We start from the raw sequence: 27,558 nt of genomic DNA on the forward strand, positions 1-27,558 counted from the left end.
GATAGCTTTTACATTTGATTTAAACATAAAGCCAGACTTCACTCCTTGTCCAAAGGGGATTTAAAAACAAACAATTGAAATATGGACGTTTTCGGGTTGATTTAGATCAATCAGCTTGAATTAGTAGGTTGGCCACCTGAGTCGGTGTTTAATGGCATTACCCTACTTTTTTCTATTGGAATTGATAGCTTTTTATATTAGGGGGGATTACACGAGTGTGGATCATCTCCCCTCATGGCGTTACAACCACAAATTATGTGAGCCCACAAGTAAAAAATAATAAAATATTTAAAAAATAAACTACATCACCCTAATCCTATGGGCCCTCCTGTAATTTGTGGTCAACAATCTTCGGGGTGCAAGAATGCTCCCCCAGCAGGGGAGAGTGGGAGACGATCCAGACTCGGAATTACACATGCCAAGGGAGAATTGAACCCCCTTCATTTTTTTTTTTTGGAAATGAGGTTCATTCGGGCTAGCTTGCGCACACCATGACTACATCCTCAAGGTGCTTTTTATATAATTAATATAGGCGGGGCTTCGCCCCTGGCCCCGAGGGGATTCAAACTCTGACCTCCTACGTGGAAGCGTTGGGCTTTGCCAACTGAGCCACCCCTCGGGGTTGCATTTTCTTATTTCATGAATTGAGCCTTGAAGGATCAAATCTAGTTTAATTGGATCAGAACCGGTTGGTTTCAATTGCAATGCAGTTTTGGTCAATTCGATCGACCTATTTGAAAGAATGGCCAGTTTTTTTGTGTGTGGAAAGTACAGCAATTTGAGTTGGCCCATCTGTACCAGATTTCTTGGACAAAGAAAAAGAATGGTCAAGTTTCCTGAGAACATAAAATGCCGCGTTTTGGAATGTTTAAATGGATACCAGACTCTATCCTGTTCTGATAGTGGACAAGAATTGCAAGAGGAATCCGGAAAAAACTTTTAGAAAAGATTTTGATATGCCCCACGAACGCAAATGCAGTTTTCTCGCAATTATGGAATATCAGATCGCCTGATTTTCTCCAGACAGCACAAAAACTGGTTTGCCAGTATGTGTTATATCAGACAACCCATGATTGAAAATCCTCAGGAAGTTCATATGGGTATCTCAATGAACTCTGCTACTTTTACGGCTCTTCTCCAATCAAGCACGAGAACTGGGTCTCTGATCCATGGAAAGCTTGTACATGCTTGTATGATCAAGACATCCTTCAAAGCCTGTCTGTTCCTGGAAAACAATCTATTGAATATGTATAGCAAATGTGGTGAAATGGACATGGCTCGCCAGTTGTTCGATAGAATGCCCAGACAGGACACTGTTTCATGGAATTCCCTTATTTCAGGATATTCGAAGTTGGGTTTCTACGTTAAAGCCATGGAAGTGTTTAATGAAGCTAGAATGGCTGGTATAAAACTAGATAAGTTCACATATGCTACTGCTTTAAGCTTATGTGGTCGAGTTGGGAATATTGAACTGGGAAAGCTCATTCATGGGTTGATTGCCAGTAGCGGTTTGAGTAATCAAGTATTCTTGACCAATTCACTTATTGACATGTATTCGAAGTGTGGACGCATTGATCAGGCAAGGCGCTTGTTTGATTATTCTGATGAGTTGGATGATGTTTCTTGGAATTCCTTGATTGCTGGTTATGTTAAGGTTGGTTCGAGTGATGAGACAATTAAAGTTCTTGTTCAAATGTATCAATCTGGGTTTAAGTTGAACAGTTTTGCCCTTGGCAGTGTAATAAAGGCATGCTGCTCAAACTTTCATGGTTCACATGTAATTGGAAAAATGCTTCATGGCTGCACAATGAAACTTGGGCTGGATTTGGATGTTTTTGTTGCCACTGCATTGCTTGATATGTATGCGAAGACTGGGGACCTGGATGATGCAACCAAGATTTTCGGGCTCATACCTGATCCAAATGTTGTCACGTTTAATGCAATGATTGCTGGGTTCTTCCGATCAGATACTGAAGTCTCTGACAAATTTGCAGATGAAGCCCTGAGTCTGTTCTCTGAAATGCGAAAAAAAGGTATGAAGCCTTCGAAGTATACATTCTCAAGCATACTTAAAGCTTGTAATGTGATTGGAGCATTTGATTATGGAAAACAAATACATGCTCAAATCTTGAAGAACAATCTCCAGTCTGATGAATTTATTGGAAGTACACTTATTGACTTATACTCACTTTTGGGTTCAACTGAGGATGGGTTAAGATGTTTCAATTCAACCTTAAAACTGGATATTGTCTCATGGACGTCCATGATTGGGGGTTGTGTCCAGAATGGCCAATTTGAGCTTGCATTGAATTTATTCTTTGAATTACTCACTTCTGGAAGAAAACCAGATGAATTCACAATATCAAGTGTGCTAAGTGCCTGTGCAAATTTGGCTGCTGCAAGATCTGGTGAGCAGATCCAGTGCTATGCCATGAAGACTGGAATTGCGGAGTATACCATTGTTTCAAATTCACAAATTTGCATGTATGCGAAGTCGGGTGATATAGATGCTGCTAATCTTACATTCAAGGAGACATGGAAGCTTGATGTCGTATCTTGGTCAGTGATGATATCTAGCCATGCTCAGCATGGCTGTGCGAAGGAAGCTCTTACCCTTTTTGAGGGAATGAAGGAATCTGGGATTCAACCAAATCAAATCACATATCTTGGAGTCCTTACTGCTTGTAGCCACGGTGGTCTTGTGGATGAGGGATTCCGGTAGATCTCTCAACTTTTACTAAAACATTTGATAGAATAGTCTTAGAATGTTCTCTTTTGCTATGCAGGATCATGATCTCCTTGCCTGTTGTTTAACGTACTTTTGCCATTCATATCCAATGAGATTTATTGTATTGGCCAGTTTTAATGATCTAACACTCCATTGTATCTAAATGCAGGTATTTTGAGAGCATGAAGAGTGACCATGCTATGAATCCGAATGTTAAACACTGTTCATGTATTGTCGACCTTCTTGGTCGTGCTGGAAGACTGACTGATGCTGAGAACTTCATTATAAATTCGGGCTACAAGGATGACCCTGTGATGTGGCGGGCCTTGTTAGGTTCTTGCCGCATCCATGGGGACACTTTAATGGGGAAACGAATTGCAGAGAGAGTCATTGAGCTTGAACCACAAGCTGCTGCCTCTTATGTGCTTCTCTACAATATTTACTTGGATGCTGGAATAAAAGTTCGAGCAACGGAGATTAGAGACTTGATGAAAAATCGAGGTGTTAAAAAGGAACCTGGACTAAGTTGGATTGAAGTTGGGAAAACTGTTAATTCTTTTGTGGCAGGTGACAGATCCCACCCTAAGTGTCAAGCTATTTACGCTAAGTTGCAAGAAATGTTGGAAAAGATCAAGAAAATTGGATATATTGATAAAACATCTGCTTTTGATAGCTCCGAGCCAGATCACGAGGATGGCCTGGTAGTGAACTACCATAGTGAGAAGTTAGCTGTGGTCCTTGGAATAATTGATTTGCCAAAGTCAGCTCCTATTAGAGTGATGAAGAATTTGAGGGTCTGCCATGATTGCCATACAACAATGAAATTCTTTTCGAAGGTTGAAAACAGAGAGATTATTCTCAGAGATCCTATTCGCTTCCATCGTTTCATTGGAGGTTCTTGTTCTTGTAAAGACTACTGGTGACAGATTGAAGTCAGACTAACCAATATGAAATTTGATAATGGTGGTGATGTCAGTATTATTTGGCAATGATATAAAAGCACCATGCTCTTGAAAACTAAGGCACATTGGAAAATTCCCATTAAGGATGGTTGGTCATAATCAGGGCCTCAGATTGATGGTCATGTTCAGGGAAACAAAGATAGATACTGGTGACCCTGATTCTACATTGTTAGTATCAGTGATGTCATGCAATGGATGGGTTGATGGAAGAGAATCTTATGCTTGAATCAGTAGTCATGAGGTTATTTCTGATCATCAGACGCATGAGATTTTTATCTGTTGAGTCAACAGTCATGAGGCAAAAACACAGTTTAGAAGCATGTCCAGATCTGGAACTTGGCTGAAATCTGTAGCAAGTTCAGTCCATATAGTTTACATCTATGATGAATCCAGTGAGCATTTCAGGGTCTTCCTGGTCATACAGAAACTTCACAATGATTTTCTGACCCCATGACCACGGGTTTGAGTCTAGAAGCAGCCTCTCTGAAAAAGCAAGGGTAAGGCTATGTACGCTATGACCCTTCGTGGTCCCTACAGTGGTGTGACCTTGTTGCAGTGGGTATGCTGGTTTTGTTAACTGCAAAATAATGATGCCCCCATCTCAGGATGTCCAAAAGAAGCTGAATATCTTGACTAAGTCCTCCAAAATAGTTCTCCCAAACATAAAAATGAAGTTGGAGTCAGTGGAGAGAAGACGAAGACTTCACCCAACATAGAAATGAAGTAAAATCACAGAACCAAGTGTCCTATAGTAACTGGAGACTGAAGCAGTTTTTCCCAAGGGCCAATGACTTAATTATGCTGTCACCAACCCTTAGTTTAGGAATTATTGTTTAATTCCAATTATTTGTCTGACATGATAATTACTTCGTGATGATTTCACCATTGTACTGGATGAATTTAATTATTTAGTTTAGACAGGATTGGAGTCAGGATTAAACATGGGAAGCGAATAATAAGTTTGGATCACCTCCCCATAGATATCGGGTGAGCATTAAGCCACTCACACATATTGTGTGGGCTCATGTGAGACCCACTATTGAATTATTTTATCATATTTAGTTCAATTACTTCAATAATTTTTTTTAATAGAACAATTACTTCATGAACAAAAAAATAAAAAATAAAAAAATAGAACAATTGAATATAACTATACAAATATACAATATTAGAAACAACAATTAATTCAACTAGCTTAATAATTAAATTAAAAAAATTAATTATTTTAAAAAAAATAACAGAAAAAAAATAGAGGGAGAGAAAGAAAGAGAGAATACTTAAATAATTACTTCAATATGATGTTAAAAAAAATAATTAGTTCACTAATTAAATTGAAAAAAAAAACATCAATTGGTTCATTTGCAGGGGTAAACTTTGATAATTGTGGAGATGAGTATGGAGATTTCAAATATCTAGAGATTTCAAATCTATGGAGTCATAATTCATAAATTAAGTGTTTGGTTAACCTGAATCTATTGAATGAAATCTGGGAATTTATTTGTGATTTTTGTAAATTTGCAAATATTTAGCGCTTTTATAGTAGAGGTGAAATCTCTCGATTTCACTCCATACCCATAAATCTACAAATTCACGTTTTTAGTGTAAAAAGATGAATCTCTAAATGAAGAGACAAAAAGGAAAAAAAGAAGAGATGAAGGTAAACAAAGGGAAACAAGGGAGTGATTTCACAGCCGTGTGTTAGAAAAAAGAGAGAAAAATTGAAATAAAAAAAAATAATTAGGAGATTGAGAATAAATAAGAATAAAATTATGTAAGAATAAATAGGTAGAAAAATAAAGGAAAAAAAAAAAAAAAAAGGCCGCATGGCCCTGGTACCTATGGCTCCACCACTGAGTTTAGGAATTATTGTTTAATTCCAACTATTTGTCATGTGACTTCACCATTGTACTGTATGAATTAATATTTTAATTCTAATTATTTATCCAAATGAAGACTTTTGAAACTCGTTCTTGTCATATCTCTTTTTTTTTTGTCAACATTCTTGTGGTATCTTACATGACCTTAATGGTGATTGCATTACCATCTTTGTAAATGGCAAAGTCTTATCTCAACAGTTATCAGATTGAAACCATCAGGTAGAAACTTAAGCGGAGAAGAAGAGGGAAAAAACCTAGAAGTTCCGATGGTGCACGGTAAGTATCATTATGCTCTTCTTATTTTACTTGTTGTAATAAACTTGCTACACTTGTTTGTAGCTGCATTTTTTCATTTTTCATTACATTCACTTCACTTACCAATAGAAATGAAATATTTTTTTCACTGCATCATTCTCTGTCGGTGTTCCAAGTTTGTATCCATAAGATTATATAAGTGATTAATTATTCCAGAGGGTTTAATTGGACAAATTTTTTTGACCAGCTCATTACTTGGGTTGTCATTCTGGTAAAATGGTCTGTTTATTCATTATTTGGTTAGCCCATCGATTATCGATTATGGCTGGATTTTTATTTGAGAAAGATGGAACCGGAAAAACAGAATATAAGAAAATAAATATGAAAATCCTGTAAAATCAAGTGTTCTACAAGTTGGAAGTGTGTGGAGGATGCAAGCTTGTTTTTGATGATCTAAAACCTTGTCTTAATCTGCTTTGTGCTTGAATAAACACTGAATTGAGATATCTTTCCCTTAGAGGCCGGTTAGGGTTGAAAATCTGATTCTGGGTCCTCTACCCTTATGCTCTTCCCTCACACTTCTTCAGCACATAATAGGAAGTGGGTCTACCTCTGAGTTCTGAAAAAATAAATCAGAGATGAGATCCTTAGTGGGTTTCCCTCCTCATATATGGTGGAGACGGCTAAGAATCCTTAGTGGGTTTCACACTCGGAGGATCTCGACTCTAAAAATCTTGGTCTCAAATCAAGGCCATCTCGGTCTAAGGCTGTGGTATCAAGCTGAGCCTGGTCTCGCCCTACCTTACCTTCTTCTTGACCTTAGTCTCTCTCTTTCTCTCTCTCTCCCCCCATATTTAGAGCCAATTAGGGCATAACCTGATCCTTGGGTGTAGTTCAGGTCTTCAAGATTGGATTTTTCTGGTCCTGTCAAAGTTGTTTTAGCCTTTAAAAAGCCACAACTATATCCCACTGTTGTAATCCTTTCTTTAATTAAGCACCTTGGAGAGGAGAAGTCAATTTAAGGTCATTTTTATCACTTTAGCCCTAGTGCAAGTACCGACTGAACTTTAACCCTAATCCAAGTACCTGTTGAAAAAATTTGTGTAAACTTCAATTGAAAATTTTGACACTTGATTGATTGCTTTGTGGCATCTCATGCCCATTTGTTCGGATGGGGGGTTTCCTGGGGATCTCCGGCAAAATTAACACTTGATTGATTGCTTTGTGGCATTTCATGCCCATTTGTTCATTGGCTTGAGAGAAGAGGTTTGGATTTTTCTCTATCATTAATAATGGTCTTATTCGCTGAAGCTGTTTGGTCAAAGTGCCTTCACTATTCTGCTTTCTAGGTTTTCAAGCTGATGGAGCGCAATCTATGTCATGATTTTCTCAATCCAGCTAATGAACTTGGACTCTTGACAGCTTCGTCGATTGTCCAGAACTGAAAAATGTGGCAAGTCCTGCTAGATTAGATTACTTCATGAATTCAGAAACTGAGCAATGATCTCATGCATCTAATGGTTTCCCACTAAAGCTAATTATCTTGACTCAGTCTTCCATTGATGGGTCTGGTCTGAACTCCCAACCATTAAATTGAGAATGACCTCAATCTGCCTCAATTAATGTCAGTTAGTCACGGGAGGCTTTGTATAGAGAAGCAGTTGTTTCCAAGGGCCACTGACTTAAATTTGAAGCTTGATTTCTTAGCAATTTTTCCAAGTCAATCAGGTCTTTGCATTGTACTATTGAGTAGTCATTCTCAGTGCTTGAGAAGGATCAAATACTGTCAGGGATCCCCCTTGTACATGGATTGAGCCATAGTCATAGTTGACGCGGAAGTTCTCTTCTATATAAGATGCCCAAATGGTTGTGATAAGATGCATCTGCCAATCCTGAATTAATTTTTTTCTTTATTCTCCACTAGCTATCATGGCTATTCTCTGCAACAAGAAACAAGGCCCTCATCTTGCTGCCACTGTAGTGCTATTGCTCCTCTCTGGCCTACTAATGGGTAGCCTAGACATTACAGGTCTTTGTGAAAATTGTGATAAACTGTTCCATTAGAATTGCAGGTTTCAGTTGAAATATCCTTTCGTTTACCCAAAAAAGCTTGGAGTTGTCTCCCTGTTTCACTCTCTTTTAAGTGTATGTAACTTCATTTTCTATTTGATTTTTGGGGTCAAAATGAGCTAAGCCTTTCTGAATCTAATGCAGGAGCTCAAACAGGCGTTTGTTATGGAAGAGAAGGCGACAATTTACCATCTGCTACAGGAAGTTGTGAATCTTTATAAATCATCAAATATCAAAAGAATGAGGCTTTATCTTCCAGCTGCTGAAGCTCTCGAAGCCCTCAGAGGTTCCAACATCGAACTTATCTTGGATGTTCCAAACGATCAACTTCAAGGCATTGCAAGTGGTATTCAAACTGCAAATGATTGGGTACAGAACAACATAAAGAAGTACTCACCTGGTGTCAATTTCAAGTACATTGCCGTGGGCAATGAATTATTTCCAGGCGATGGGAAAGCTAGATTTGCTCTCCCTGCAATGAAAAACATACAGAGTGCAATTCAATCTGCTGGCCTACAAAACCAAATCAAAGTGTCAACTGCTACTTACTCTGCAATCCTTAAAGACACTTACCCACCATCCAAAAGTGCCTTCAAAGATGAAGTGAAGTCGTTTATAGATCCAATTATAAGCTTCCTTGTTAGCAGTGGTGCACCACTGCTTGCTAATGTATATCCTTACATCAGTTACAAAGGTGACCAACACGATATCCAGCTCCCCTATGCCTTGTTTACTTCACCATCAGTTGTGGTTCAAGATGATCAACTAGGGTATCAAAACCTTTTTGATGCAATGGTGGATGGTTTCTACTCAGCACTTGGGAAGAATGGTGGTGGTTCTGTTGAGCTCGTTGTATCAGAGACTGGTTGGCCAACTGAAGGAGATGTTGGGACTTCAGTGCAAAATGCAGAGACTTACAATTCAAAGCTGATTCAGCATGTGAAGAATGGCACTCCTAAGAGGCCCGGAAAACCTATAGAGACTTACATTTTTGCCATGTTCGATGAGAACAAAAAGAATCCAGAACTGGAGAAACACTGGGGGCTTTTCTCTCCCAACAAACAACCCAAATATCAAATCAGCTTCTCTTGAGATTAATAATGGGTGTCCCGAGGGAATCTTCTTTGGGGGAAGGGATGAATTGTTCTGTACTAGGATGCTGTGAAAGTTCAGACCATTGGAAGGACTACTAAAACTCTTGGGTGTGAAGGGCCTCAGGTGTTTATTAAAAATAAGGAACCACATTTAGAGGAAGGATTGGCCGAGTCTAACTTCAGTGAGATAATTTTGATCAATTGATGTAACTACCAGTGAAATATTTACTCAAGAAACTTGTTTCAATGTGTCCTCTTAATCAATATTGAAGTCTCTCAGTACAAAAAATTGAAAATTGCAATCCATGTTATCAGAAACCACAGACTTCACTGACAGAGCTTGTTAAATCTTCTGTTTAATACATAAAATTCTAATGGAGCTTGCATTGTAAAATAAAAGGGAATGCAGCCATATTTAGAGTAGTCAGACCAAATTCAGTTGAAGCAATCAATCAAACATATAATTACAGGCTTGAAAATCATGTTAAGATCTTTAAACCTGAAAAAGTGGCAGATTAGCTCACACATTGGGTTGTTCCTCTATCAAGACATGAACCCCAAAATCATCACTAGTTCCATCTTAATATTTTTCTAGTAAAGGAGAAGAATAAACACGTAATAAAGCATCAAAGGATTGGGTAGACCAAGACGAGGCGGCTAGGGCTAGGTTTAAAGCAAAAAATCTCGTTTTTGTTGTGTACATAGAGAATGTTGGCCTTGTTTCGTGAATTTAATGTTTTATAGGGGTTTCTACGAGTGTTTTCTAGAGGGGTGTAACTATAATTTAGAAAATATTTCAACTAACCGTTGGATTTTTTTAAGTGACACGTGTCGTAACCTGACGCCATTCCTCTCCTCTACAGCAGTTTCGAATTTCCCGAATTTCCTGTTCCGCTATCCTGCGCTCGCTATTTCTTTCAGGCTTCTCTAATCAGTAGTCATTTGTATCTTCAGCATTACTTAGATTTCTAGGGTTAGGGTTATAGCAATACGGTAATGGCGACCCCTGCAATTCAACAGCCTCGTTCTGCAACTTCGAAAACGGAGAGCTACGTCGACAACAAGCGCAAGGAAGATATCCGCCAAGCCAACATTGCCGCAGCTCGAGCCGTCGCCGATGCCGTCAGAACGAGTCTTGGTCCTAAAGGTATGGATAAGATGATATCCACAGCTTCTGGTGAAGTCATCATCACCAACGACGGCGCCACCATCCTTAACAAGATGGAAGTGCTTCAATCCGCAGCGAAAATGCTTGTCGAACTTTCTAAGTCACAAGACATTGTCGCCGGAGACGGCACCACCACTGTTGTTGTTATCGCGGGTGCTCTTCTGAAGCAATGCCAAACTCTCTTAAGTAGTGGAATCCACCCAACAGTCATCTCAGATTCCCTCCACAAAGCCTCTCAGAAAGCCGTCGATGTGCTCACTGCCATGGCCGTCCCTGTGGAGCTCACTGATCGAGATTCGCTTGTTAAATCCGCTAGCACTTCTCTGAATAGCAAAGTCGTTAGTCAGTACTCAACTCTTCTCGCTCCTCTTGCGGTCGACGCTGTCCTCTCGGTCGTGGACCCAGCAAAACCTGATCTTGTCGATCTCCGTGACGTCAAGATTGTGAAGAAGCTCGGCGGTACTATCGACGACACCGAGCTTGTTAAGGGTTTGGTGTTTGACAAGAAAGTTAGCCATACTGCCGGTGGCCTAACTCGTGTCGAGAATGCCAAGATCGGTGTTATCCAGTTCCAGATATCGCCGCCGAAGACAGACATCGAACAGAGCATTGTCGTCTCAGATTACACACAGATGGATCGAATTTTGAAGGAGGAACGCAATTACATTCTCGGTATGATAAAGAAAATCAAGGCTACTGGGTGTAATGTGTTGCTGATTCAAAAGAGTATTTTGAGGGATGCTGTGACAGATTTGTCTTTGCATTATCTTGCCAAGGCGAAGATTTTGGTGGTTAAAGATGTTGAGCGTGATGAAATTGAGTTCATAACTAAGACTTTGAATTGCCTACCTATTGCTAATATCGAGCATTTCCGTGCGGAGAAGTTGGGACATGCAGAGTTAGTAGAAGAGGTTTCCTTGGGAGATGGGGGAAAAATTGTAAAGATTACTGGTATCAAGGATATGGGTAGGACGACCAATGTGCTGGTTCGGGGTTCGAATCAATTGGTTCTCGATGAAGCTGAGAGGAGTTTGCATGATGCCTTGTGTGTTGTTAGATGTTTGGTAAACAAGAGATTCCTGATAGCTGGTGGTGGTGCGCCTGAGATAGAGCTGTCACGACAGCTTGGTGCCTGGGCTAAAGTCTTGCAGGGAATGGAGAGTTACTGTATTCGTTCCTTCGCGGAGGCTCTGGAGGTTATTCCATATACTTTAGCCGAGAATGCAGGTTTGAACCCAATAGTGATTGTTACAGAACTCCGGAACCGTCATGCGCAAGGAGAGATCAACACAGGAATCAATGTGAGGAAAGGACAGATCACTAACATACTGGAGGAAAATGTTGTACAGCCATTGCTCGTGAGCACTAGTGCAATAACATTGGCAACTGAGTGTGTGCGGATGATACTGAAGATTGATGACATAATTACTGTGAGATAGTCAAGCTTAATTAAACATTGAGGATGTTTTGGTTGTGTTGACTACTATTTTTGTACGCTTACAAGGTTAGTGCCTTTATTATCATCTTTGGAATTGATTTCAGAAAAGTTTATGCTTTGGTTACTTGGTGTTTGTTTCATCTAGGTTTTACTGAACTTTGGCTTTAATGCATAACGATTTGTTAGTCACTAACATGGTTTATATTATTGTTGAATTTTGTCATATCATTTCAGTGGTGTTACTCTATTTATTATGGTAGAGAATTTTATCAAAGCTTTTGTTCTTTTCTTTGGTTAGATGGTTTCATTGAGGGGGAAGTCGTCTTAGAATGTTTAAGACGGTATGGACAGTCATCATATGTTTAAATTGCTCGTATGTATGGAAGGCTTGGATTTCAATTTGCCATTAGTAATCTGAGGTTAAGTTACAGAAAAGGGAAAGAAAGAAATGCTGACTCAAGCACTTCTTGGTAACAATACTTTCATAACAAATACATGACTTCATTTCCTTTTCCTCTCTGACTTCCCAAGGAGGAGGGGGGGGGGGGGCGCTGGACTCAAGGTGATTTTTCCTCAGCTTGCCTAGGAAACCATTGGATGCCAATGCATTCACCTAGATTACATCTTGACAACAATGGTATGTTTGACAACAATAGTCACAGTTCTGTCATATGTTGCTACACACCTGCCATTGTATATATGAAGTTGCATACCTTGTTCTTATGGGAACCTATGACTTGAATCTGTTTTGAAGTGAGCATCACTGCATTTTTATCAATTTTAAAATATCTTGCTCATGGGCATCATTAATTAGCAGAGTTGCTTAAAATGCTAGTTCAAGGCCTAAGTTTGCACTACTTATTTAGTTTGAATCTAGTAGTTTCCCTAACTATGTTATATGTGCTATGTTGTCTTAAATGAGTTACATGGGGCTACTTTGCATGTGGCTTAGCGGAATATTATTGTAATTTTCATGTAGGTCTTTTTGGGGGGCGGTTAAAAAAAAAAAAAAAAAAAAAAAAAAAAAAATTTCCCAATTGTGATCTAGGGTGGCCCCCCCCCAAAAAAAAGGGGCCCAAGCTCAATTGTGAATCAAGGAGGCCAAATCCATTCCAGGGGGTAGAATGGTCAATTCCTACCCTTGGATTGAGCTAAATGAAGACCAAAATCCAGTAATTCAGTTTATTTTGAAGTCTTGAGAGTCAAGTTATATGTTTTGAAGTTGCAATTGGAAAGAGTTATAGAGTTGTGTTAGTTTAGGAAAGCATTGTTTCCTATTTAAGAAGTCCTACTTTGAAGGATAGTGAGGAGCGCATTTATGTGTGAAATCTTATAGCATAAATCATACATTTTTTACACATTTTAAACAAGTTACCTTGAAGTATTTTATTGTTTTTGTATTTGTAGGATAAATTTGTAAAAAGTGAGAATGTGAAGCTAAAAGGCATGGAAAATGAATATTTTGGAGGAGATCTAAAGGCCAGAATCAATCTCTTCTTGTGGGTCTCAATTCGGAAGTCTAGATTAGAAGATATGAAACCATTTTCAGAAGGACAAAATAGGGTTTTTCAGTTTATTGTATTTTTTTCCCTTCATTTTTCCTTCATTTTTCCTTCCTCTTGTATATCCCTTTTTTTACTTAGGAATATTCTTTTTATGTTTAGTCCTACATTGGAAAATGTGAACACACTGAAAATGATTCAAGCTTTTTTTTTCTTTGGTAGAATTCCCTGAGTTGGCTCTTTAAGAGAGCTGACTACCTTTAGTATGATTTTATTGTTCAAGTAAGTCTTTCTTTCATTTTAATTTTTTTTAGTTCAGTTTTTCTTTTCGGGTAGATAGAAATTTTCTTTATGCATTATAAATTTTCTTTCTATTGAATAAAATAGAGTTGTTGTTTTTATCATTCTTGTCTCCATCTCTCTCTCACAAAACTTTCTTATCTAGATATTCCAATCCTAGTGACAAGGGTTTGCATTGTTAGATCGGGCTGGTGCAGCAAAATTTTATTTATTCAAGAACAATTCACATCTCACGTCAATTGAAGGAATGAGATCGTATTATTCCTCCTGTGATCGACTCGTTTGTTGTATGATCCGTGTGTTTGCGGTATTTACTTTTATTTTACAAATAAGTTTTTGGTGCCGTTGTCGGGGATTGAACCTATGTCACCCTGCGTGATAGGCGGGGATCCTCACCACTATACTACAATGACGCCAAAAACTGAACTAAAACTTGTTTGTAAAATAAAAGTAAATACCGCAAGTGCACGGATCATGCAACAAACAAGTCAATCACATGGAGGAAGATTACGATCTCATTCCTTCAATTGACACTAGATGTGAATTGTTCTTGAATAAATAAAATTTTGCTACGCTAATCCGATTTAACTATTTCAACCCTTGTCACTAGGATAGTAATATTTACGAGGCGATGCAAGGCGGTTTAGGCTAATTGAGGCGATGAGTCGACGAGGCGCCCTCCGAGGCGAATGAGGCGTAATGAAATTTTAATACATCTCATTCACTCTAAATCTTTATATCTTATAGAATAAAAAAACTAATATCATACAAGAAAATGTCTATCCAACTTGAATACAAATTAAACAAAAAGGGTCCTAAATAAAAACGAGAGAAGTAAGGGAGACAATAAAATTATACTAAAGGTAGCCACCGCTGTCGGAGTGTCCTCAGGAATGGAAGAGAAGAAGAGAGGAAGAGAGAAAGAGATTTGGGATTAGAGTGAGAGTTTGAGAATTGAGTCATAACTGATTTCAAATCTTTGTTTGTTTTTAGTCTTTATTTTAACAATTGATCAAATGTTTGTTTGTACATATGCATATAGGTTCAAACAATAGTGCTTTACATCGGAAACTAATAAGATTTCAATATATGCCTTCGATTAGGCATCTTTCTCGTGATTTAAAAAAGACAAATGTATAGCCTTATTGCCTAAAAATAAGGCGATTTCACCATTTAGGCCCATAAATCTCTGATTCAACTATTGTCCTAGGTTGTAATTTTAAATAAGTGAAGTTTCACAAAAACGAGAGACGGAGACGAGAATGATAATAAAAATAACAACTCTATTTTATTCAATAGAAAGAAAAAATACAATGCATAAAGAAAATGTCTATCTACTTGAATAGAAAAGAAATTAAAGAAAAGAAAGACTTATGTGAACAATAAAATTATACTAAAGGTAGCCAGCTCCCTTAAAGAGCCAACTCAAAGAATTCTGCCAAAGAAGAAAAGCTTGAATAATTTTTAATGTCTCTAGAGGGGAGTGGGGTTGACCTTTTTATAGGGTGAAGATCAAGGAAAATGCTTCACATTTTCCAATGTGGAGCCAAAAAACCAAAAGTATTCTTAGAAAAAGAATGTATATGAGGAAGGAAAAATAAAAAATCCAATAAACTGAAAATCTTTTTTTTTTTTTGGTCCCTTTGAAAATGGCTTCATATCATATAATTCAGACTTTCAATTTGGGAACCACAAAAAAATATTGATCCTAGCCTTTAACTCCACATTCGCCCTTTTTACAGATTTACCTTGCAAATACAAAAATAATGAAATATTTTAAGGTATGTATAAAAATGTATGATTTATATTCTAAGATTTCGCACATAAATGCGCTCATCAGATAACTTAAATTATGAAGAATTATTTATTTTTCTGGGTCTAGTTTGTTGTTATCTAATTAGCATTAGGTGACTTAAGTGAGATCTTAGTTTCGAAGGCTGAGATCGCATAGTAATTAGATACCTTTTTCAAAGTCCAAATTAAGTTGTGATGGGACCCTAACAGTCAAGGTAACCCAATATGAGTCTGAGTCCTTTGTTTTAGATTGTAAATAGCATTTCTAGTGTAAGTTATTCTTAGATTTGATGAATTGAGTTTTGAGAAAATAGATTGGTATAGTCGTGGGATCCCTGGGAGGGTGACCTGCGGCTGTGATGAGTAAAAATAATAACAATAGACCAGCTGAGTCGAACCATGGTTGGTCGGTTCGTTCCGATAAAGACTGGAGCGAGTAGCTGACCTAAGGGTTACTTGAGCATGAAGAAGCCTAACCATTATGAAAGACCTAACCACTATGGTAAGAGATATGATCCCATCAAAATAGGGATAGTAGGCGATCATGCCGAAAAAGGAATGTGGAATAACATAGATTAGGGAAGTTAAACCCTAAGATGATACGGACACAAACAAGACTCAATGATTAATCTGATGGTCAAGAATGAAAGGTAAACCCTAATATAATGTAGCAATCGCTACAAAGGGGAGGTAACTAAATCGTTCTTCTTCTATCTATCTCTCAATTAAGCTCTGCAACTCGCCAGAGCTTTGTGATTAGTTCTATTGTTGACTTAACCTTCGAGAGGTGGCCTCCCGACCCTAGGGTCGGGCCACGTCTAACTTTGTTTTGTAAGTCATTCCCTAGGGATCTCAAGGCTGAGCAGATTTTGGATGCATCATTTGGCGCCGTCAGTGGGAATCTTGATAAAAAAACCATCATGTAAATCAGATCAAGAATGCAAAATCAACCTTTCAAATAATGATAAACATGAGGTGATCGACAAGTTCTCTTGTGAGGTAACATTGCCTTCAAATTCCCTTTTTGAATAATCCAAGCATAAGGTACATCGTACATTCCCTCTTTCCTTTAAAATAATTATTATTTTTTATCGAGTTTGAGGAGGATTCTCAAATGACGGTTGCAAAACCAATTCTGACTTGTATAATTTATTGAGATTCGAACATTCATTGAGTGCCTTGGTTTGATCAAATTATATTACCGTGAACAGATGGCCAGAATCACTTGCCATGAATTTTTGAATTACCTTTCGGATTTAGGAAAGGAAAAGTTAGATTTGCGTTATTATTTATTGTGATAGTGTCACTATCACAATAAATTAACTATTTTGCTTTTGCAAAGAATAGTTCCATAAAGATAATTGAGATTCTGATGAATTAACTATTCATTATTTTTGTCTTTTGCCATAGTGGATGCCATATGAAGTATGGCTCATGTGCTGCTCCTTACGGCTCAATCCAAATCTCGGCTGCAATTGCTTTTCTTCCAGCATAGACCATTGTAGACGGATCATTCTTAGCCAGATGATGTTGAGCAGTGGAGGTTCTCAGCAATTGCTTAAGATGGGAAGCTTATATGAAACCATTATTTGCAAAAGCAAAATAGTTAATTTATTTTGATAGTGACACTGTCAGTCAAAATAATAACGCAAATCTGACTTTTCCTTTCATAAATTCGAAAGGTAATTTAAAAATTCATGGCAAGTGATTTTGGAAAGAGGCATGCATGATGTACCATATAATTTGATCAAAAAGGGAATCTGAATGAATGTTTGGATCTAACTTGTCGATCACCTCATGTTTATCATTATTCGAAAGGTTGATTTTGCATTCTTGATCTGATTTACACGATGACTTTTTGATCAAGATTCCCATTGGCGGTGCCAAATGATGTGTCCAAAATCTGCTCAGCCTTGAGATCCATGGGGAATGACTTGCAAAACAAAGTTAGACATGGCCCGATCCTGGGGTCGGGAGGCCACCTCCGAAGGCTAAGTCAGTAATGGAACTGATCACAGAGCTCTGGCGAGTTGCAAAGCTTAATTGAGAGATAGATAGAAGAAGAACGATTCAGTTACCTCACCTTTGTAGCGATGACTACATTATATTAGGGTTCACCTTTCATTCTCGACCGTCAAATTAATCCTTGAGTCTTTTCTGTGTTCGTATGATCTTAGGATTTAACGTCCCTAATCTGTGTTATTCCACATTCCTTCCTCGGCACAATCACCCATCCCTATTTTGATGGGGTCATATCTCTTACCATAGTGGTTGGGTCTTCCATAATGGTTAGGTTTCTTCATGCTCAAGTAACCCTTGGGTCAGCTACTCGCTCCGGTCTTTATTGGAACGAACCGACCATGGTTCGACTCAGCTGGTCTATTGTTATTATTTTTACTCATCACAGCCACAGGTCACCCTCCCAGGGATCCCACGACTATACCAATCTATTTCCTCAAAACTCAATTCATCAAATCTAAGAATAATGTAAAATGCTATTTACAATCTAAAACAAAGGACTCATACTGGGTTACCTTGACTATTAGGGTCCCATCACAACTTAACTTGGACTTTGAAAAATGTATCTAATTACTATGCGATCTCAGACTTTGGAACTAAGATCTCACTTAAGTCACCTAATGCTAATTAGATAACAAACAAACTGGACCCAGAAAAAGAAATAACTCTTCCTAATTTAAGTTATCTGATGAGGTGTTTGATAATTGATTTGCTGCAATTATGCTTCAATTCATTATAATTTGTTGTTTCAACTTCTGTCTTCATTAGTTTTGGTAGACTTGAGGAAGTAATGTGAGTCTATTTTGCGTGTAATTGTTGGTTCCTTTGTGGATGGGTTTGATAAAATTAGATTCCTGCTCTGTAAGAACAGAGCATAAATAACAACAACAAAGAAGATGAAGATGAGAAGCACCAATACTAAGTTTTTATGATAACAATACTTTCTTCTTACAGAGATGTGATTGTTTTGATATGGTATCATCAGCATTAACAATCATGGTTTTCTTTGTTTCTATTTTCTTGAAATCCAAATCATTTTATTTGCATATTGAGAGTCTCTGTAAGTGTTTATTGATTTCAAGGGAAAGAGCAGAGAAAAGATTGGGTGTGGGTCACGCTGGGGGGGGGGGGGTTGAGACTTACTGTACTTTTAGAGTGCATGAAACATGCTACAAATACCTTCATTACTCCTCTGTCTTTTCAGCTTTTTATAGATAGAGCTCTTGAGCTTCACTACTGGTAGCTATCCAACTGTTCTTGACATTTTAGATATCTCATGTACTTTGATCCAAAAGAAGAAGCCATCTTGCTGCACTTATTTACCTCTCTTCATTCCTTTCATTGGTTGTTGATTAGCATCTTAATGTTTTGAAATGGTAAAGCTATTTACATTTAGGCAGTATGCACACGGAGACCCAGGAAAAGATCTACTGTAAATTGAAAGTAGGAAGCTATATACATACGTGTGTTTTTATATGCTTTAATTAGTAAATAGAGATCTGGAGAATGAGACACTAGAGATACGGAAGTGGCTATGAGTTTTAAAATGGTTTGCTTTCTAAATCAATCTCATCTAAAATGTCAAATGAATGTTCCTCCATTGTTCATGGGGGATTAAAGCGACAGGCTGTATGAACATCCATTCCAATGTTCATGCTATTAGAGGTTCTGTAATAAAGTCAGAATTTTTCTACCCAAGACCCTTGAGAAAAGCTAAAGCACAAGAAGAAAAAAGTGCTTTGGCTTTCCTTCCACTCTTTTTTTTCTTGCAGCATCTGCATTCTTTGAGAATCCTTTATTTGTTTTTAAAACCTCTAGAGCCTTCTGATTTCTTCTTTTTCAGTATTTTCATTTTTTGATTGTCAGATGGTAATTTACGGTGCTCTTTTGAATCTGAAACTACTTTCTAATTTCTATAATGATAATTTTCTTCTCTTCTTGCTGACCGTCCTGAAGTCCGTCGCTAGAGCATGTTCTTCTCTTTCCTTGTCTCCCCCCACCCCTCCCTTTCTCTCTCTCTGAATTTTCTGTTTGTGGGTTCAGGCGGTAGTTTCTTACCAATTTCTTTGGGTGGAGGAGGGAATTTTGTAGTTACAAAAAACAGAAAGGAAATTGTGACATAGATGTTGGAGGAGATGAAAGGTGAAATGAAGTTGCAGGTTTGATGGATGATAGTCTAGGTTCAACAGAAGATATGGAAAAGAGAGGGGTGGAGAATAAAAATGTGAGTGATAGAGAGCTTTTTTTTTTTTTTTTTTTTTGGGGGGGGGGGGGGGGGGGTGTTGTCTTGGTGGAGAAAGACTCTATACAGTGGCGGAAGGAGGTAGGTAACATGATAATTAGCGGCACCAATATTGGCTTGGTATAAACATAATATTTTGACAAATTTCATATTTTTTGCACAATTCTTGTAGCTATAGGAACCGGAGAGACCCTTCTTAGTTGTGATATATTTTTTTCAACTGATCTCATACTATGTAGTGATGAATTATATTAGTTTTAATTCTTCATGCTTGGTTATAAAGATTTAACTAGGCCGTTTTAATGCATTGGGAGGCGGCATCTTGTTAGAGGCCTAAAGTTTTAGGAGATCTATGGTTCGATACTCCATTCCCTCCACACTTTCCCCTCCCCCCATCGCATACCCAAAGTGACTATGAGCCCCTAATCATGGTGATTGGCCTTTAACTTGGTAAAAAAAAAAAAAAAAAAAATCTAGGCCTTTCTTCAAGAATGACCGAATGGTTTGGACCGAGGATCCAAATCCTTTTTCTTTCATTTCCCCTTTTTTTTAAATTATTTTGAAAAAAAATAATATATATGTAGGCCTTGATATCAAGATTTTGACCAATATTAATGTTTTTTTTTTTTTTTTGACCGGGGATGTTCTTGACATTTTTTACAGGTTGGATTTTGGACTCTTTTAAGTGTGGAGAGACATGGAGAAACTTGCAGCTATCAAAAGAAATTCTGATAAATTCTGATAGTCTTATTGAGTTAGGCTTGAAGAAAGATGGAGATTGACTTTGACTAGGGTATGCTTTTTTAATGATGAAAAAACAGACTACTTAGTAAAAAGTTGGTGGAAGTGATAGGGTTCTTTTATTATGCTAATATGTTACAATTTGGATTATTTTATGATTAATTTTTTATAAGCATCTCAGTAATGTACCAACATTTTTATATGAAAATGACTGGTCGTACCTTGTAGTTATTTGGATGATAATGCCACCTTTGTAATTATTAATATTTTTAAAAGTGAAATTCAACCATAAACAAATTTCTAAGAACATGCTTGCTCTGAAAATGTTTGAAAAATGGTTTGGGAATGTGTTTATCAAATGCTCAAGATAGTTCAGAAACATTTTTCAAGCACAGAAACATTGAAAATTCGTAACAAATGGTGGCTCTTTAGGCACCATTTGTTTGTAGAGTGAGAAAATAATTTATGAGACTCATTTAGTTGAGTGAGAAAATAAGAAGAAGAAAAAAAAAAGTTTTCTGGAAAAGTGAAAAAGTTGTGAATCGTACTTGATGGGAAAAGTAGCATGTTAAGGCACTATAAATAAGCTTTTTTAATTTAAGTAAATTTGTCTAATTACTTTAACAAAATTTTCTACCTCATTAAACCAAACCAGTTTCAAGACTTCAAGAAAAAATTGATTTTTTTCCCACTCTTTTTCCCATTCCACTTCAGATTCACAGAAACAACCGATGCGTAGTGAGCAAGTTCGAAAGACAAATGCTTAGATATTGCATGTTTGTCCCTTTTAGTTTAGGGAATTCCTTGTTATCATCAAACACCAAGTGTGACTTTTCTCATTAATTAGCCTAACCATGTTTAACAATCCTTGACTCTATTTAATTGATGTTCAAATTTATTGATTGGAGCTTGTCAAGATTTTCTACCGTCAGATTGAAGAGTCGCAATGAAATTCTTTTAAGAACACCAAAAAGAACGCTGCAGTCTTCGGCATAGAAACCCTAACTCAAGAAACCCTAATCTTGCTTTAACAAACAATGGGAACTAGTTTGCTATCATCATTGAAATATCTAGATCTCCACCAAAACATGTTGAAGTGGGTCAATTTTCAAGCTGGGTGCATCTAAAAGCTTGAGATATCTACACATTATCAAAGAGATTTTAAAAACTTAGTGGAACTTTTTTACCCCCATTTAGAAAATGAGAATGGATCAACCATTGTGGTTGGTTGGGGATTTGGTTTCCAATCCAGTTGGTGTTTGAAATCCCGAATACAGGTGACTCTAAACTAGGTTTTACCTCTCTAGTTAGAGCTTCGAAGCTAATATTCAAGTGAGAAATATCAGACGAAAACTAGGTAGATGGTGACAACAAAAACTTTTTTTTTGGTTTGAGAAAACCAAGTAAATACGTGAAGAGAAAAATCAAGCATGAAAATCATTTATCCATGGAAAGAATGACAATATTGTTTGGTCGTGTATAAGGTATTATTTATTTATTTTAGTTGGTAAGAAAAGATCATTCGGGCTTACAACGAAATCTACTTGACTAACTGCAAGAAAGCCCACTGCACCTTCAAGCTAATGATAAATGCAATCTTTGATGACAATGTGGAAGATATAGTACAGTATTTAGGGATTGTTGCTATGCAAGAATCATTTGGAAGATGCTAAACCACGCAATCAAATATGTTTTAGGTGCGAAAGCTGCAATGGTCTATGCCATAGCTGGGTGCGATGGAGCAAGATGGCTTGAGCGATTGGTACCCTACACATTATCTTTGGGGATGGCGAAATCAAGACATCCATGAGGTGGAACTTTCCGGACCGGGTGTTTGCTCATATCCATTTTAGACAAATGAGAACTTGGATCAACCATTGTGGTTGGAAGTTTTAGGGTGGATATGCCTAGAAGAGGATGGTTCAAGTCCACCGGTTGGTGTTTGAAGGCATGCCACGCCAATTAGCAGGATTCGGGACTCAAGAAGGCTCAGGAGGATTTGCTTTTAAGCCTCCTTTATGTTATGTAGTAGAGGCGGAAGGGGCTTCGAAGCGTGGGAGCGGCATGTCATAGAGTTAGAAAGCCATCAGGGAACCGTTAACGAGCAAGGATCGATGGGAAGATTAGTTGTGGGGATTCAAGCCTATATGCTCAAAGGCCATGTTAGATTTAGTCTGTGAGGCTCAAAATAACAAGGCTGCGATTGGTTGTAGAAAAATGAGGCTAATTGGAAGAGATGATCGATTTATCCATGATCCCCGACAAGAATGACAGACATCCTCTAGAGAGGATTGTCTCAAGAGTTGTGATCTGGTATTATTGATTTGTTTTTTTTTTGGGTGTTTTGAAAAAGATATTGAGACAAAAACACAAAAAAAAGAGTGACATCTACCTTATATAATTGTAAAAGCCAAGGATTGGACAAAGGTCCCACTCAGTCGGAGCTCCACCGACAAGGCTTACCTGGACAAAAAATCTACTAAACAAATTTGATATTATTCAACACAACCATCCATGACAGTATGTTAATAGTGGAGACCGGAAAACTGCTTGTATGGATAGTTTTTCTTTTGTAAACAATTAACGTATTTTTCCCTCTTAGACTGAAAATGCATTAACCTGATATTAATCATATTTTATTTTATTTTTTGGGGGGGTACAACTTTCAATCATATGCATACTTAATTATTTATTGAATGAATCTATCATTTAGATGGCAAGCCAAGTTGGGCAAATAACCCTATCTCTCTAACCTAAAAAAGGAATCTATTGAAAGAACCATGAGAACAATGAATGAAAATATGTTTGTTTTACGAAACCAATGATTAAATTACCAAGCCATCATTAAAGCAATATTAAAACTTGGTCATAAATGTTATTTTGGTTTCCACAGATTCTGATTAGCTTTTCATCTGAATATCAAATGTAGACAAACTTCAGTGTGAATATGATAATTTACTTGGATAATATTTTTTAACAAATTTGATTTTCATCACTTTCTGTTTCACTGTAAAATTCTACTCCATTCACCTATATCTAAAATCTCTTGTTAAGGGATACTTGAGAATACTTGTAACCTTGCTAAATTGAAAACATAATTCTGAAAAAACTTAGTGATTTTTTATTATCACATAACTAAAATATATATAATACACAAACAGAGGTTGATTCAATCTCAAGCACTAGAAAGATAAATAGAAAGAGGAAACAACATTAAAACAAAATACCACTAATTAAAGAAAGCCATACTAAACCAAAACATTAATTAAACGATTGAAATCCTAAATCAGGTGGGGCTCTTCCAGGAAGACCACCACATAATACTTAAAATGAGTGTTCTATAGAGGTATAGTTTTATTACTTGTCTAATAAAAAGAGGTAATGTGAAATTATTTATGGAGGCAGGAAGTTTCGGAAAGCTCTTATCATATGCAATTTACACCTTTATTTGGATCACATTGTTTTACCTGAAAACTCAAAATGTTAGGGAAGAATAGCATCAATGTATACATAATTAGTAGATCATAGGATTGCATTATCAGTCAGCTATCTTGGTTCTTAGACACTTAAAAATCACTCCACTTAATGATTTAAGCATTTGAGATTAAAAATTCAACTAATGTTGACATAGGCTAGGTTTTCATTTTTCATTTTTGGGTAAATAAAAGTTTCTTTATTCATTCTAGGGCAGCCAACATCAAGATCAAAAAATTCTTGAAGCTAAGGAGTGGAAAGACATAGATCTTCTTTACATCCATGAGTTTGCAATATATAAGTTAACACTATATATATATATGTGATGGTTGATTATAAATTACCTTTAATTTGCTCCCATTATACATATAATTTAAGAGTTCTTTTCACCCAGTAGTTCAAAATTTTACGTTAAAATAGTTAAAACAATTCCGTTGCTCTAAAACTAGCTAAGACGACTCAAATATTGTCACTGATTTTTATGAAAATGAAAATAAACCTTCCCAAAATAATAGATATTGGTATTGCTTGATATTATGGATCTCACTTAAGAGTAAGAAAAGAAGAAATTCAACTACCTTGTGGAACTCTCCAGCTATATACCCCAAAAAAAAATATCACTCCTTATCAGGAGAGTACTATTTTACTTGAAGGTCTTAAACCTTAGTTGAAGACATAGAGATGAGTAATTAACTCTTATTTTCAGGAGATCTCCTTGGGCCACCCATTATCAATCTTAAGAGAAGCTGAATTTGATATTTGGGTTTTTGGCTGGGAGAGAAAAGCCCCCAGTGTTTCTCTACCTCTGGACTCTTTTGATTTTCATCAAACATGGCGAAAATGTAAGTCTCTATAGGTTTTCCGGGCCTCTTAGGAGTGCCATTCTTCACATGCTGAATCAGCTTTGAATTGTAAGTCTCTGCATTTTGCACTGAAGTCCCAACATCTCCTTCAGTTGGCCAACCAGTCTCTGATACAACGAGCTCAACAGAACCACCACCATCCTTCTCAAGAGCTGAGTAGAAACCATCCACCATTGCATCAAAGAGGTTTTGATACCCTAGTTGACCATCTTGAATCACAAACTGATGGTGAAGTAAACAAGGCATACGAGAGATGGATATCACGTTGGTTGCCTTTGTAACTGAAATAAGGATACACATTAGCAAGCAGTGGTGCACCATTGCCAACAAGGAAGGTTATAATTGGATCTATAAACGACTTTGCATCATCTCTGAAGGCACCTTGGGATGGTGGGTAAGTGCTTCCAAGGATTGCAGAATAAGTTGCTGTTGACACTTTGATGTTGTTTTGTAGACCAGCAGATGCAATTGCACTTTGTATGTTATTCATTGCAGGGAGAATATACTGAGCTATGCCGTCACCATCGCTCGGAAGTACCTCGTTACCGACGGCAATGTACTTGAATTTGACTCCAGGTGAGTAAGCTATTATGTTCCTTTGCACCCAATCATTTGCAGTGTTAATACTACTTGCTATGCCTTGAATTTGTTGATTTGGAACACCCAAGATAAGTTCAATGTCGGAACCCATAAGGGCTTGGAGAGCTCCAGCGTCTGGATCAAAAAGCCTCATCCTTCGGATATTTGATGATTTATAGAGATTCACAACTTCCCCAGGAGATGGTAAATTATTGCCTAGTCTTCCATAATTAACGCCTGTTTGTGCACCTGCATTAGATTCAGAAAAGCTTAGTTCATTTTGAACCCAAAATCAAATAGAAAATGAAGTCACATACACTTAAAACGTAAAGAGGAAGACTATAATCCTAAGCTTGTTTGGGTAAATGATGGGATATCTCAGCTGGAACCTGCAAGTAAGGGCAAAAGAATGTGGTTTCACTTCTAGGCTAGAATGTAACAAACCCATAATTTTCCCAGAGACCTGTAATGTCTAGGCTGCCCGTTAGTAGCACAAACAGAAGCAACAGCAGCACCTGGATAGGAAGCTGATAGGGCTACTTTTACTTTTTACAGAGAAAGTAGTCATGATTTCAGGTTTGTCAGATGCATGTAATCGCCACCATTTAGGTCTCTTATATAGATAGAATGACGAGAAGCTAGGAAACTTCTTTCTTCCTATCATGACATGGCAGGCAAAATATGAAGCAACAAGGAAGATTGTAAGCCTAACATTTCCTTATTTAAGTTGAAAAGTCTGTGGGGGCTTCACTTTCCTTTTAGGTTGACGTTTCCTGCACGAGCAACTTTCAAAAAGGCCAGATTTCCCTTCAGCCACAGATCTCAGATTCTCATTCACCATTGCATCAGAAAGGGAGTTACTTGAACGATATTCTGGAACGATAATAAAAACCAGGAATTATTTGAACGATATTCTGGAACGATAATAAAATCAATCCCAAAAATGGTGCTTTTCATTCGGGTGGTGGAGAGAACCTTCGTACAAAAAAGAGAGACAAAGAAGTAGAGAATTTAGAGCAATGGTCCACCATGTTTAATACCAAGCTAAGATGGCTTAGATGGTTCCTATCATTCAACATTATGACCTTCTCAAAACCCTAGTGCACATACATGTGAGAGGTAATCATCTGTCTTATTTTTGTGGTTTACAAGGAGAAGCTTGAAAAGGACAAGTGATCATGAGTTTGGCTACAAAGCCTCACATTCTTTCATCACATATTCAAGAGGGAAGTCCATCTTATCACCATATCCTCTTAAATGTATGATGAATGGGAGTGAGGCTAGTGTTGTAGAAGATCCCGACTCACAAATGGTAAAGTCTCAGATGCATGTATGCTGATCTTTTCTGTTGCTCCAAAATTTGCTTGCTCCGGTTCCGCCAAAAGATGTATCAAACCAGGTATTTGCAAACAAAGAAACATGTGAGAGCAGATTGTCTCTGTGGATGGAAAGCCGCCTTCGATTGTAAAGTTAGACTTTGGATAACACAGTTCCTCTCAGAAAGTAATAAATGCCTGAGGAGATGAAGTTTTACTGGGTAGGTGCTAGAGTTAATTCTGTCTTAACTTGACTTAGCTTGGCTTACCAGATGAATGTATGAGTAACCGTTCTTATAGAAGAAGAACATCATAGAGATGACAAATGTGTTGAAAGAAAGTTATCCATATAACATATAATATTTTTTTGGGGTGAAAATATGACACCATAAGCACAAAGTCCCAGCTTCTAGAACATACATGACCATGTAGATACATCAACCCAACAACTTTTGAGCAATGCTTTCTCCTAAGCCCCCTCGTGGACCAGATTCACATACCCATTTGCCTTCCACATATTCAAGAACTGAAGAAAAGAAAAGACAGAGTAGTTAAGAGAATGGCTAAATCAAAGGCTACTTAAAGTAAGGTTCTAAGACAAAGCTTTAAGATTTCATGACTAAAGAAAATTTAAAAGCCCATAGAAGAGAGCCGATGAGTGCCCTCAAACTTTGATGAGATAAAGCCCCTCTGTGTTCATCCTTATCGTTGAAGGAAATTACCATTTGCATATCTCTCTCGTTCGATTATTTGAGGATGAAGAAGCAGATGCAGGTCGAGAACGCAACGCAGATGTTCTCAGAACCCTAACCTCTCTCTTTTTCTCCTTTCGTATGGTTAGATTAGCACAATTTCAGGTTTTAGCTGGAAGCAAGAACCCACGTCGTTGAAAACCTTAACCGACCAGCTCTCTCTCTTTCTCTCATTCCCATACTCTCTCTCTCCTCTAAGTTATGTTTTTCAGTTTTCAGAGAATGAAGAAGAAGAGGGTAAGTTTCCCTCGATTAATTTGGCATTTCAAAATGCCTCAGTTCTGCACATTTTGAGCCGGTTTGGTATGAAATGGAATTGAGTAGTATGAGCTTGATTTGATCTGTCATAATTAACGTTTCAAAAAGCCAAATCCTAACCAACCT

General features: G+C 37.4%; 2 protein-coding genes and 2 pseudogenes across 5 annotated transcripts; 3 read left to right on the plus strand and 1 right to left on the minus strand.

Annotated features, from left to right (window-relative positions):
* The first annotated feature begins 734 nt into the window (after nucleotides 1–734).
* Nucleotides 735–4,575, plus strand: LOC149007889 (Tetratricopeptide repeat (TPR)-like superfamily protein). Its single transcript, XM_089165856.1, has 2 exons — nucleotides 735–2,718; nucleotides 2,898–4,575. The coding sequence occupies exons 1-2, from the start codon at nucleotides 974–976 to the stop codon at nucleotides 3,649–3,651; spliced, it is 2,499 nt and encodes an 832-aa protein (XP_089021982.1). The 5' UTR covers nucleotides 735–973; the 3' UTR covers nucleotides 3,652–4,575.
* Nucleotides 4,576–5,757: 1,182 nt separating this feature from the next.
* LOC149007890 (glucan endo-1,3-beta-glucosidase, basic isoform-like) lies at nucleotides 5,758–9,294 on the plus strand. Of its 3 annotated transcripts, none has more exons than XM_089165383.1 (2): nucleotides 5,758–5,843; nucleotides 8,037–9,294. In XM_089165383.1, exon 2 carries the CDS (start codon nucleotides 8,058–8,060, stop codon nucleotides 8,982–8,984), a length of 927 nt encoding a protein of 308 aa, XP_089021509.1. In that variant the 5' UTR covers nucleotides 5,758–5,843; nucleotides 8,037–8,057; the 3' UTR covers nucleotides 8,985–9,294. The 3 variants fall into 3 exon arrangements, with proteins under 3 accessions (XP_089021509.1, XP_089021507.1, XP_089021508.1); XM_089165381.1 differs by lacking the exon at nucleotides 5,758–5,843 and adding an exon at nucleotides 7,731–7,851; XM_089165382.1 differs by lacking the exon at nucleotides 5,758–5,843 and having other exon boundaries at nucleotides 7,779–9,294.
* A 604-nt stretch (nucleotides 9,295–9,898) lies between these two features.
* On the plus strand, nucleotides 9,899–20,455 carry LOC149007891 (T-complex protein 1 subunit delta pseudogene; annotated as a pseudogene). Its single transcript, XR_016175032.1, has 2 exons — nucleotides 9,899–11,658; nucleotides 20,113–20,455. The product of XR_016175032.1 is annotated as a T-complex protein 1 subunit delta pseudogene (transcript).
* Nucleotides 19,299–25,947, minus strand: LOC149007892 (glucan endo-1,3-beta-glucosidase-like; annotated as a pseudogene).
* Nucleotides 25,948–27,558: the final 1,611 nt, after the last annotated feature.

The sequence above is a fragment of the Hakea prostrata genome, chromosome 8 (genome assembly GCF_041222555.1).
Source record: "Hakea prostrata isolate BN-2017 chromosome 8, UWA_Hpros_2, whole genome shotgun sequence".
NCBI lineage: Eukaryota > Viridiplantae > Streptophyta > Magnoliopsida > Proteales > Proteaceae > Hakea > Hakea prostrata.